Genomic DNA, 13,605 nt, shown 5'->3' on the forward strand with positions numbered 1-13,605 from the left:
TGGTCGACAAATGAGCATTTCCACAAATGTGAACATGGCCATTTGTCCACAGAGGAGGCACGGAAGAAGAAGTGGTTGATTCCTTCATCACCCACTCACAAGGCCATTGAAAAGATTGTATTTGATAAAACTATAACAAGAGATTTGAGGGGACTCACGGAATTCTGCCACACAGGAGATTTGGAGGTGTTCCACAATATGTGCCTAAAGTACAGGCCCAAAAGATTGCATTTTGGCATGGAAGGCATGATAAATCGGACTCTTCTAGCGGTCTTGGCACATAACTATAATGTTGGCCGTCAACAAAGTAGGACGACCGGAACTTTAGGGACGCTTCGCTACAATAAGGCCTTCACTAAAAGAAGTAAACAATGGGTGATCAAACCAGTGTTTGAGGATATGCAATATGAGTTTATTGAGAGACTTATCGTAGATGTCCTCGATAGGCACATACATGGAGTGGTGAACGAACCTATGCAGGGGACAACTGCATTGCCACCCAACATTGCCTCTGTTCCATGTCCACCTAAAGCAGAGCTCATTGAGAAATACACATCACGGTTTAAATGATTGTAATTCGATTGTCTGTTCTCTCGAGTCTCCTCATGTTGCAGGCCCATTGCAATTAAACCAAACAGTAATATAAATCATTTTTACAAAAATTATAGAATGTTTCCGTATTACAAAAACATGGCCGACCCATAGGGACAATAAAAAAAAAGGCACGCAGACAAGATGCCCTTACACTAACTGGAGCTAACTAGAAATGTGTGCTCGCTCAAAGTGAAGGTCAGCTGCTTTGATGTTTTGCTCGGGTGGCGGAACTGCCCACGACCCAATATAAGGTTCTATTGTGATTTGACCTTGACAGGCCGGGACCATCCTGAAAGACTAAGAAAAGATAATGAATAAAATTTCAGAAACGAAACGATGAGCCACGTTCATTAGAAGAAGTAACGTCGGCAAAGAAGGAGTGGTGTTTCGGGTCTGCCCTACACAGAGACACAATGGAAAATGCAAATATAATGTAAGTAACTTTTGATGAGTTTATACCGCAATTTCATTACTATACAGTGGCTTTAAAGACGGGTTCAGTTGTACTTGTTCGTTCTATGTGGCATAGTGTTTTCTACCGCGCACTATCTGGAGGAGAAACATCTGCTTTTACTGAAGCACCTCAAAACCTTCCTCTTTGCTTCTGCTTTCTCTCTCCCTCTCCCCTGCTACAACTGGTCCACTGTCTGCGACCTCGGTCCTGGGCCCTTCCACTCTCCACCTGCACTGCCTCCCTGTCAACCCCTGCACTGGGGGACTGTCTCAGTATCCTACAGCCCCCCCTTCCCAGCACTTGTTCTGCACTTACCTTGCACTTGCCACCAGCTGGCCCTATTTATTTATTATTTTATGCTACTTACCTTGTACTCCACTCCCCCCCCTCCATGCCTCGCCACGCCTTTAAACACTTGTGTACACCCAGTAGCGCTGTCCTCGCTATGAAATGAATAATTTTAATAAGGATCTGATGGTGAGACTAATTTCATTTTTTATGTTTTTAGGTACATCATTCACTACTGTCTGTGTCACGAGTACCAGACACCGGCGGACGGCTTCTACAGCCGCCAGTTGCTTCTCCGCGTGAACAACGTTACCACCCTGACCATTTTATGGGACGATCGCCAAGTACAAGTATGCCCTTACGCGGTACTAACGGTTAGATGCAACATACCTACCGTTGTGGTGGCCTAGTGCCTCGTTGTTGGAACAGCCATGCGATTATCAGTGCGACAGAAGAGCTTATTTTTATCGTAAACCAACACCCTGTGTACTGCACACGAACATCGCTTCCCTCAAGACGAACTAATTTGGATCGAGAGCAAAGAAAAATGCAAATCGCTGAATATTCTCTAAACATTTGATGTCCAATAAACGTACTTTGCCAAATGTACAATCTTGCCGTTTGCTTTTAAACCACGGTTTCACATTCCGAATTGTGGTGCTGTATTGTGAGATGCTCTAAGACCCTGTGTACAGCAAAGGACCATCGCGTTCCTCAATACGAACTTTTTGGAACATGAGCAAATAAAAATGCAAATCGCTGAATATTCTCTAAACATTTGATGTCAAATAAATGTACTTTACCACATTTACAATCTTGCGGTTTGATTTCAAAGTACAGTTTCATATTCCGAATTGTGGTGCGCTGTATTGTGAGCTGATCTGTGTTGATTTCCGGGGTCTGTGTGGAGTCGCGTAGAAGACGCCTGGGCGCGTTTGCCTACGCAGCTCAGTCACGTCACGGATAGAGGCGGGGAATATGAATGTTTTGATAAAGTCTGTTTCAGGGGCGGGGGATTTGATTTAGTGCCGCAAAGGCAGGTGAGCCAGGTCGATGCGGCGGAATGATAGGATTATCACAAAATGGAGGCTGATTTCGAGTGCGATAATGGGCGAAAAGTCGGGTAAGGTCCATAGGAAAGTTTCCTACGATCTACCGATTTATGCCTACAAACACATGGCCGACCCGTAGGGACAATAAAAAAAAAGTCCCGGAACTATCCTTTAAGTTCAATATAGTTCCAACATAAGCTTGTTTCACTAAAGATTGATCAAGTTCTTCTTTAGATTCATCAGTATCACAGTTCACATTACTTGCTGGTCCCAGGTCTCCCTTCCCTGAGTTGAAAAGGATAATACAGTTAACACAACAATGTAATCTTGGGGTTCTTTTCCCCAAGATGAAGGCAACAAAGTTCACACAACACTGTGGTCTTGGAGTTCCCTTCCCCAAGAACAACTTTCAGCTATTGAATTATTCTCCTCTTCTTCACAAAAGAATATCAGGTCCACTTGACCCTTCCTTCTGTTATCTTCACCAAAGATTCACTCCTCTATGCTGTTTTCCAATTGTAATTGTAATTGGTTATTTATAACGCCCTTAATACCAAGAGGTTTCTAAGTGGGGACCCGGGTATTGAACCGGTGTTGCTCTGTGTTGCCTTGCTTCCAAGGTGAGCGCGTTGCCCCTGAGCTATCCTCCCGGCCAATTGTTAGTGGCTTTTGGTCTAACTGTGGTCATCAGACCGCATGATCCACCCATTACAGGTCATGCAACCAAAAACCACATGGTTTCCTTGTGCTTTAAGTCATTATGTTGAAAATACCTGCACTAGGAATCTTCCTGGTCTAGGCATAGTTGACAACCACACGGTCTACCATTACAGATCAGGCAACCATAAATTCCCCAATGCTGTTGCTCAATAGTTCATCAGAACACACTTTTATTTCACTGCACGATTTTTTATATTACTTTCCAAGTGCTTGCTGATAATGGGGCGCTTGTTTTCCCTAAGATGCCCTTATGGTTGTAATGACTTCACAGCTTTTCCTCGAGTATCAGGTTTCCTGTCATTAATTTGTTTTCAGTTATATTTCACTCTTCTTGTGGTTCAACATTCAATATATATGTATCTTTGTGTGAGTTTAGTTTCACTTGATACAGGCTCAACATTCCCTTTCACAGAGTTTGTCATTCAAGAATTGTAAGTTTCACTTTGTACGGTCTTACCAGCCCCTTTCATAGAGTTTGGCATTCAGTAATGTGTTTCACTTTGCACTGGCTCACCAGCCCCTTTCACAGAGTTCGGTATGCAATAATGGTACATTTCACTTGGTACGGGCTTAACATCATAAACTTTATTTGGCTGTAAGCCATCAAAGTGCAACCTAACAAAACAGTTCTAAATTGCCAACATATCTGTGCATCAATGGGGAATAGATGGGGTAGGTAGGGACCAACAAACACCATACACAGCTGCAAATTCCCAGGCCCCATCAGCTCCCGAACGCCTTTGTCCCCAGGGGTGTGAGGTTTGCTCCAGATATGACAGTGTTAGTTGGGGCATTTCCACAGTTACTTACAGGTCCCAGATAGGGACAAGAGCTCAAAACAATCTCACTGTTGGCTACCCTACCATGATGCCCGGATCTTCCCAGGACGTCCCTGGACGTTTGCTCAGTCCTAAAATCCAGTTTGACAGAGTCAACATACGGTTCACTCTCAGCCCACCATATCGTCCCTGGTCACAAAGGGGCCCATTCCAACAGTACGAAGCCAGTGAAGACATTTATTAGAGAGGGCATCCCTAGTTTCTCTCTTGCCAGGCACCCCATGAAGGTATATAGTGGTTTGTCTTTCCTCCCCATACAAATGTGACTTGGGCGTATGCCCCCTTAGTCTTCTCCTCATGGGGCTGGTAGTCTTTAGTGCACCAGACGTACAGACTTACGGCAGAATAGATTTGTTGCACAGGGTGGGAAGCTCTCTGGCTGCAATGGAGAGTGGCGACTGCTCAGCCTGCTGCTGTCTGGTCACTGTACATGCGTTCAAATTACAAGGTGCTGGGATTGGGGTGAGGAATGAGTCCCCTTGGCAGTAAGGGAAGTGCCTGGAGAATCCCCCAGCGAAGCCCTCCCTTCTCCGCCCGAATAGAAGCTTTTTTTTATGGCTTCCAGTTCGATGAGCACCTGTGCACAGGAGCAGACCCCTGCATTGTGAGCCCCCTTTTGTGATGGACCAAGGCAGGGTTGACATCCATAAGTAAGTGGCTTAGGGGCCCTGAGTGAAGTTAGGTTGAGAAAGGAACTAGTCCCCGAAAGCACAGCCAACATGTTCTTACTCCAGGTGCTGCATTTGGAGCTGAGCTCCTTTGCTCCGTCAGTCTCCATATTCATCTGGTGCAGGGCAAGAGGGGCAAGAACAGGCAAAGGAAGGTCAAGTATGGAGCCCAATGCGGGCAGGGTAACAGGAATTGGACATAGATTCTGTGTGGGGGAGCTAGGAAGGAGTGATGGGCAGACTACCAGAGCTGGGGTTAAAGGGGAGGCATGAGCATCACAGACCCCCAGGGTTTCAGGGCCAGAAATGGTGGTCGTAAAAGGACTGTCTAGGTTCCTTGTCATAGCGGGTTTGCCTTGCAGCACAGCGGAATCGGGACAGCAGGGATGGATGCATCAAGGGTAGACCCTGGAAATTGGCAGAGCTCATTAGTTATAGGGTAAGCCATCCCATTGAAATTGGAGGAGCATGTTAGTGTTCACAAGGTGTCTCCTTAGTTCCCCCGAAGACGAAGGTAATGTCGGTGGCAGCCGGGGATCTATCAATACAAGGGATAATGGTACAGGCTTAACAGTCCTTCAGCGAGCCCAAGAGCCCTTCTAGACCCTTACCGGTTGCTGTGCTCCACTCAGCGGCTTCCCTTATCTCTGAGAAAAGCAACTCGCTGGTTCGCTGACTGTTTACTTCCAGGTACGCCTCTGCTTCTCTGTGAGGCCTGCTCTCTGCCTTCCCTCACACAGGGGTCCCGGTCCTGTTTGTTCCTCTCGGCAGGACTCCTGGGATTCTCTGCTGCATCTCAACGTCTCGGCTTCTCGCCCCTCAGCACGGCTACTTCCTGGTCTTCTCCTCACTCTACTCCACCTGCACCGCTCGTACCTCTCTTGACCCTTCTGACATCGAGCTTTTATACTCTTTTCCATTTACAATGGCCTGCTAGTGAAACAAGGTATTTTCAGTTGCCTGAACTTGTTCAAGCCCCTTAGTGTGACATGCCTGACCTCTCTTCTTCGTCAGAGTACCAGAGTAGTACTTGTCATAGGAAATCTGCATCACTCCTAGTTGCCTCTTCTTCTTCTTCTTCTCAGTACTTGAAGGAAAATCATAGGGGAAAATGGACTGAGACTGGCAAGAGCCCATAAAGGCTAAGGGAGGAGAGTGTAGGTTATTACTAGGAAAGGGGTATACCATGTCTCACCTTCAGGTACCTTCTCTCCAGTCCCCAAGGACCCTCTACCCACCCAGGTGATCCTTGATTGCTTGTCCACCCCCAGGGTCGGGATCCAAAAGCGGGGGCCCTTCCCTGGCAAGCTGAACAGAAGATCCCTGACGACTAGACGTGAGAGCACCTTCAAGTATCTCGCACAGTCTAGCAGACTGTTAACAAAAAAATGTGAACAGTTCAAACCGTTCACTGTGGACTGCTGTCATTTGGGTGGTTGAATCGGCATTCACCCCAGAGGGGAACTCCCGACAGCTCAAGGGAAGACCATAGTCTGACTCTCCCACCCCCTCGTATGTCGTCAATCACAAGTTTTGACCAAAATGTGGGCCAAGATGAATTGCTGGTAAGAGCACCATAGTTAGACTAAACGTGCCCTAACATCCACTGTCATCCACTGTTAGCTTTTAGATCGTGACTTTAGACTATGTAAACTGGGCAGACTTGACACTCACATCAGCAATGGTAGTTCTTTTCCTTTGCAGAAGCCTGCAATAGAGTTAGTACGCATTCCACAGTAAATTGCCACAGTAAGTTGCCACAATAAATAGCCAAGCTTAGGCTTCCAATTCCTTTTAGCGATACACCAGCCAGGAGTCTGAGCCGAGAGAAGTTATTGTGCTTATTGATTTTTCATTTATCGTTCAAGCACAGAATGCCAAGTAGTGCTGGTAATGCAATAATGCAGTGAATCGAAGTAGTCAAATAGACAAATAGTTGTATCAGGCTAAAAAACAGAGTGTCAAAGTATGGCTAGCCAGTGCAGCACAGCACAGTGAAAACGTGCTGGGAAATACACCAGTTGATATAAAACCAACAGCAGAGAAGAAGGAAAAGACTTTTCATTACCTTCCCCCAGCTTTCCACCCCCACCGTGATGATCTGTGCAAGGTTTGGTCTGCACTTGCCGCACAGAAAAGGACACAGTAGGGATTACATTATTATGTTTAAATAAGCTGGGTCTGAAGTCACCAGCGCTCCGTGGAGTGTACACTAGCCACACAGAAAAGGACACAAGCTGTGCCTAAAGACCCCAATGCTCCTTTTCCAAAATGTCGGTGTGCTGCTTACCGACTATGAGATTCATCACAGCGTGGTCAGCAGCGAGTGAGCAGTCACAGAAGGGTTCAGCAGGGTTCACTCACGGACGACAGGACAGGATACCACTTCCTAGCTCACCAACAGCCTCAAAGCAGATTTCATTAGCAGATCGACTCTGAAAGCCAAAGCCAGTAACCTTATAGCCAGCTCCACAGCTCATCTGGCAGCACTCTGACAGGCTCCACGGCACAGCAAATACATGGTTCTGCCGAATGGCCTCCGCATGAGAGTATATCAAGGTGATGAGTGTGTTTGCCTCTCACTTGAGGTTGAATAGTATACCCTTTAACTGTAAAACTTGATTTTTCTTCACTCTCTCAGGGGGAGTTGTCAGCAGCTATTTTCTGCCTCTTGCAAATCTTCGTCATCTTGGGCCTTTCCAGCAAATGGTACAAATCCTTGTTGACCAAAACCTAATCCCTAACCCCTTACCAGTTCCCTTCTTTCAGAATATGTGGGGTGCATGTCGTCTTGAAGTGGGTTCTTTTGCACTGCTGAAGATGAGAAACGTCTGCCCACGGCTCATGGGGGGGAAAAATGTCACAGCCCCATTCCTTCTGGGTAACATTGATGGAGGGGATACATTCTGGGCTGCAGTGCAGGGCACTAAATGGGAACCTCCTGATGGCTATCTACTTTCTGTTTCGTGACCCTTCAGTTTAGTTGATGGACTATTCAGAATATGTTTCGGCATTGTCCCGTGGTCCTTATCAATCCACCATGTGATGTCCACAAAAGATCGTTCCAACGATACCAAACGTCTTGGAACTAAAAATTATCGTTTTGGTCCTTCAACCCATCCTAGAACAGACCCGCAACCATTGGATACTGATCTACACCAACCAGACAGATTTCAGTTAAAATATAAAGCAGGTCCCAATTAAGTTTTTTTTTTTTCTTTTTTTTTTTTTACTGAGCTGTGGCATTGGGCAAACATTTTTCTGATGCACATCCACATCGCAGGCCTTCTGAATTCTCGAGTGGATTCTCAGAGCTGTTTATGCACAGTTCCCTGCAAATGGCAACTAAACTCTGAATTCTTCAGGAGCTTTTCTCGAAGAGTGCCTTTCCTCTGTTGATCATTTTACAATGCAGTTCAATCACAAATATGACCTTTGCACCTGGTCAAGCACATGGAGAAGTTCCCGGGAAATGCTCTTCTCTTTTGAGAAAAGCTGTTTGGTTTACTTTTGTGCTATCCCTCTTCGGTGGATTAGTGAAGGTAAAGCACCAATATGAACAAACATCGTGGTGAAATAACATGGCCACCTACTGAAACAATGCATTCTCCTTTGGAGGCAGGAGACAGGGAAAACTGTTTGAAAGAAGTTGGTCTCAAAACCACAATCTGTTTTGCCAATACAGTGATCAGAAATCCTTCCTAATTGACTGCTCGTCCCAAGTCATCATGGGCACCTTCTCCTCTCCTACTTCCTGTCCACCTGTAGTGTCCCCCAGGGTTCTATCCTCTCCCCTTGGCTCTTTAACATCTACCTTACTCAGCTGGCACTCCTCATCTCCTCCTTCTCCCCAAACTTCCAGTGTTATGCAGACGACACACAACTCTTTTTCAAACTTCCTGCTGACCCTCTTGCACCTTCCATCATCCCAACTGCCTATCTGCCATCCAGTCCTGGTGCACTTCCAACGATCTCTGCCTCAATGCCAGTAAAACTGAGATCCTTCCCATTGGGACCCCTGCTCCATCCTTCTTCCCTTCACTCTGACCTTCCTCTGTGGGCTTTCCCCCTGCTCCTTCTTCTGAAGCCCGAAACCGTTGGGTCATCTAACGACTCCTCTCTCCTTCCTCCCTCACACTCGGGACATTGCCAAGAAGTCCCACTTTCAGCTCTGCCTTCTCAAAGGAATTCTCCCTTTTCACACTTTCCCCTAGAAGCTCAGTGTTACCCAAGCCCTGGATCTCTCTAGATTTTACTATTGCAGTAGCCTCATCCTGAATATACCTTCTTTCGCTCTGCGATCCCTCCAGCTAATTCAGAATAGGGCAGCAAGACTTATCCTTGGCCTTAAACCCAGGGACATCTCTCCTGCCCTAAAAATTATTTGCTGGCTCCCGGTCGGTGCACAGATTAAATTCAGATCCCTTTGCATCATTCACAAGGCTGTGTGGGACCGGGGACCACACTATCTTCAACTCTCTCTTACTAAATACTCTCCCACTAGACCTCTACGTTCCTCTGGCACCAGCTCTTTGTGTTTAAAGCGTTTTACTAAACGGAGGGCAGGAGGTTGATTGCTTTCCTCGGCTGGCTTCTTCCTATGGAACAGCCTCCCCTCCCTCTGTGCCTTGAGCCGGAATTTCTTAAATTCCGCAAGCTCCTCAAGATTTTCCTCTTTACCTCCTCCTTCCCTTCTTCTCTCCTCTGCTAATTTCACAGTTGCTGTGATTGGTGTCCTGGCTACTTATGCATCTCTGGGGCCCCTGGCCTCCCACACCCAATCACCCCTGCTTCTGTCTTCCTTCAGAACCTGCCTCGGCACACCTACTGCCTTGGAGGCTCGCACTTTCACCCAATGCGGCTCCAGGCCCTATAGCACTTACCACACCTTGCACTTCATCTGTGGCTCACCCACGAGCACGGACAGTCGAGCACCTACCCCCACTGCCCTTTTCCTTGCTGCACTTGCACGTTCTGAATACTCACAAGACATACTAGGTTCCTCCTTTTCTTTTTTCCCTCCACTTTATTCAATATTTTTGTGTATTTTATGTGTTTCATTCCCATGTTCCCTCCCTTTGCCCTGTGGGTGCGTTGAGACAGAATTTACTTGCTGTATGAGTGCCTAACAAGCGAACAATAAATAAAATAGAGTTGCAACTGCTTTCTGATTGTTTTTCACTGTATTAGCAAAACAGGTTATGGTTTTGAGACCTACTCCTTTCAAGCAGTTTGTCCTTTCTCCTCCCTCCAAAGGAGAATTGATTGTTTCAGTATGTGGCCATGTTATTTCACGCTGATGTTCGTTCATATTGGTGGTTGCATTCATATCAGATAAACATGTCTTTGAACATCAGGTGCTCTTGACTGGGGATATGTTTGCTGCGTGTCAAAGAGGAAGGGTGTTTCTGAATAGTCCACCTTCTTATTTTCCTGAGGTTATTTCAGGGCTTATCAATTAGATCTGTTTGCTTGTTTTTTTCTCTGACCCCTTCTTGCAGGCTGGTGTAGTCATATACAACCCAGACATCCTCTGAGTTCTTTAGCTGTTCCAAGAGGCCATACCTGATATGCAAAGGGCATCCACAACCCTCTGAATGAGAAGGGGATATCCTATCATTTGGGGCTGTTTAGGAGGTAATTTATTTATTTATGGTTTGCTTGTTAAACATATAAACACATCATGGGGATGCTGCTGAAATAACATAAGAACAGAGCTGGCGGGACATGCAATAACTTGAAGATGAGCCAAACCAGTATTAAAAATCAACTGTATCCAAAACAAAAAAAGAATAAACTCGCTACCTCTGATTAAGAATTTCCTGACATATGCTGGCTTAATTCTTGAGCACCTGGATACTTCATTTTGGGAAACATGCAGTGATATAGAAAAGCACAACTAATAACTCATCCTTCAAAACTGACGCAAAAGAACTTCACACAGGTTTTGACACTATCAAGAATAGATTGGCTGAATTATACTGCAGATGCTCTCATATGGGTTATAACGGGAGGGTCCTTGAAACAAGCAGCTTAAGTAACTTATGGACCACCATGATGATTGCAAATCTCAAGGGAGGATAAACAACACAAAGGTATTTGAAGTTCTAGCAAGAGGTGAGAAGGGCAGCTTCTAGTGGATACACTAAATTGGACATTGTACATCACACAAAAAGTAGTAAATATGCCTTGATGTTGAGGCTTGCTTACATTGATTTCATTGGTTGTAACATGTGCTGCAGAAACCTCTAATATAAAGACATTGAAAACATGTGGGAGCGTCTACCTATTTAGTGAAGCTTTTTTTAAATGTATGCATAATGAATCCTCTTTTTTTCACATACTCCAGAAATGTGTTTTAACAAAAGGCATTGATCAGGGTAAAAAAAAATAAAGATCTACGGTGACGGTAAATTTAAAAACATTGTCCTACATTTTTGAAAAATTCTGTTCTAAATAAGAAATCATTTTCTAGTGTGTAATAGCATTTTGTTTATTTGCATTAAACTATTTATTTTTGTTGTAGATGTGGTGTACGATCCAAAGATAATTCCGTCGCTCATCTCTGTGCTAAAACGTTTAAACTGCAAAGAAAATGAGAAATCCCTTGATGTATATTTGGCTTCTACAATTCGTAATATAGAAACCTACAATGTATTTCTAACCGAGCTTGGTAAGTGATTGTTGAATATATAGCTGGGCTGAACAATCCCTGCAACAGTATTTTATAAGTGGCCTAGAAGTGTCAGCATTATGGTCTTTTCCAGTCTAAGCAACATGATAGTTTGACTTATACAGGTTCAATACAATATATAATTGTAGTTGTGGAACATTGAGTCTCACATTAGCCAATGTTATCATTGAAAACAAAAAAATGCTGGCTACTCTTGTTCAGTAATTCTTTGTTGCTACAAAGAAATACCAAAAACAACTCATCACTGTTATTTGATTAGGTGTCTCAACTAGGTATGATTAGTTTTGTAGTTACTGCCGTGGCCAGATCTTTCCCACTCCAGACTTTAGGAAACTAATAGATTGCAAAAATAGTAGCTTGAACACCTACTATAAAAATGAAATGCTGGGTACGGGAAAGCCAACAATTTCAGCATCCCAATTTCTGAGCTTGCCACACCAGTCATAGTGCTGTTAAACTATAGTAACCAGCTCCTTGACAATACAGATTCTCGGTGGTTGGAGGCCCTGGTGCGTTAGTTTATCTTTTAGTTTTAGTGTGAGGAATAGAAGTAGGTTGTGACACAGGACAGTGGAGATTATTTTGACAGACATTCTGACTGACCCTTTTAGGGATAGTTGTGATGCTGGAAATGCATCGATCGGAGGGACAGGGCCTCCATATCCTTGTACTTTACTGCTTTTTATCGTGTGTTCTGTCGTGTTTTCCGTGCATGCAGGAGTTCATGTGGGACTCCTGGTGGTGCAGCTCTCTCTTTTGGTTTGGTGTACAGACCCATGGGATACCCTTATGGCACCCATGGGTGGGGGTACAACCCTGTGCCCCTAGTGTATGTTTTTAGGCTCCTGTCTGTGGCCCACAGAGCAGGGTATGGGCTGGTGGCAGCTCCATGCTGAATTTGACAGGTGCTCTGAGTATCCTCCATTTTGGGATACCCAGGCTCTGCCATTGGAATTAGTTGATTCCTGATAGGCAACAAGATGGCCCCTGTGGCCTCTTGCTTTCTATTGCCTGTTACCTTGTTTTCCCAAAGTCCTGGGAAGCCCTGACTCTGTCCCTTCCCCCTGACCGGCTGTTGGGTGGAAGTTCCATATATGGTGGTGTTGTGAAGTCCAGGCCAGACTGCCTGGAGCCTTCCCAGTGACTGTATGTTGTGGGTACACCCTGTGGGTGGGACCTGGGTGAATGGAGTGTGTGACGACTATGCATTCTGTGTTGTGGGTGTCTAGTATCTGGTGTTTGACACAATGACTGAGACAGCCCTGCCCGGAACTGGTATGAATGCAGTGTGGAGTGTTGAATGGCTGGGTACTTGTCCCAATAAACATAACTTGTTGTGAGTGTCTGGAGAGAAGTGAATGGCCTGAATGCACTATGCACCTGATTGGATGCCTGCCTGCATTAATGCCCTTCTGACCGATTGGTTGCCTGAGTGTGACCCAGCAGAATGAATGGGAGACCAACTAGTATATCTGGGGGCCTCTCACTGCTGCTAGAATTAATGTTCAGAAGCTGAAGTCCACTACGAAGAGTAACTGGAGTAAAACCGAAGCTTAACCTTGAAGCCCTGCTGGAAGAGAAGTCTTGCTGCTGCTATACTTCGTCGATCTGAAAGCTGCTGTGTCTACAAGGACTGACCCAGAGAGGACCTGGTAAGGCACCCTCTTCCCGAGCTACGAGGGACCATCATGCACCAGCTGATCTTTTCCAAAGCTCCCTGGTAGACAGACCTACGACAGGCTGCCGACCGGAGACAGGGACTGCCGCGGAATCCCAAAGAGAAGTGCCCGGACTGTTGTCCACCCCTGTCGACGACCGCCATCGCCGACTGGAGCCGCCGTGCTCCCGTTTGCTCCCGTTTGCCTAAGAACTTCATTTGATCCATGGACGCTTTCGTCTCCATCGCCGCCCGCTTTATCCTGCTGGAGAAGGCCCAACCGTCGACGCGCCGAGGAGCATCCGCCAGTGGGTTTCCCACCACCTAAAGACCACAAAGACGCCGACGACTCAACGCCCTTGCTGGGCCACAGTTCTTCTTCATCTCTTTGCGGTCCAGAACTATCGTCACCGAGGAGCCCCGCACGCCTCTTCATTGCAGGACGCCAACGCTCTGTCGTCGACGAGCACCGCTAGGAAAGAAGCTGCCACTTCACCGCCGTAGTTCACCCTGTTCTCCGTCGGACGTTCGACCCGTGACTCCTGCCTTAAAGGGAGGGCACTCAAGAAGAGCGATTCCCCGACGATGAACACTACAATTCCAGGTACATTGGGGCTGTAGAACTATTGTAGAAGGAAA

General features: G+C 45.9%; 1 protein-coding gene across 1 annotated transcript in view; it reads left to right on the forward strand.

The window, feature by feature from the left end:
- The window catches only part of EEF2KMT (eukaryotic elongation factor 2 lysine methyltransferase), an 835,612-nt gene that overhangs the window by 729,623 nt on the left and 92,384 nt on the right, over positions 1 to 13,605 (forward strand). The window contains exon 7 of the mRNA XM_069646116.1: positions 11,142 to 11,288. Coding sequence (XP_069502217.1) covers positions 11,142 to 11,288 — 147 coding nt within the window. The remainder of the gene's footprint in view (positions 1 to 11,141; positions 11,289 to 13,605) is intronic.

Source organism: Ambystoma mexicanum, chromosome 2p (assembly GCF_040938575.1).
Source record: "Ambystoma mexicanum isolate Mex_15411 chromosome 2p, UKY_AmexF1_1, whole genome shotgun sequence".
NCBI classification, from domain to species: domain Eukaryota; kingdom Metazoa; phylum Chordata; class Amphibia; order Caudata; family Ambystomatidae; genus Ambystoma; species Ambystoma mexicanum.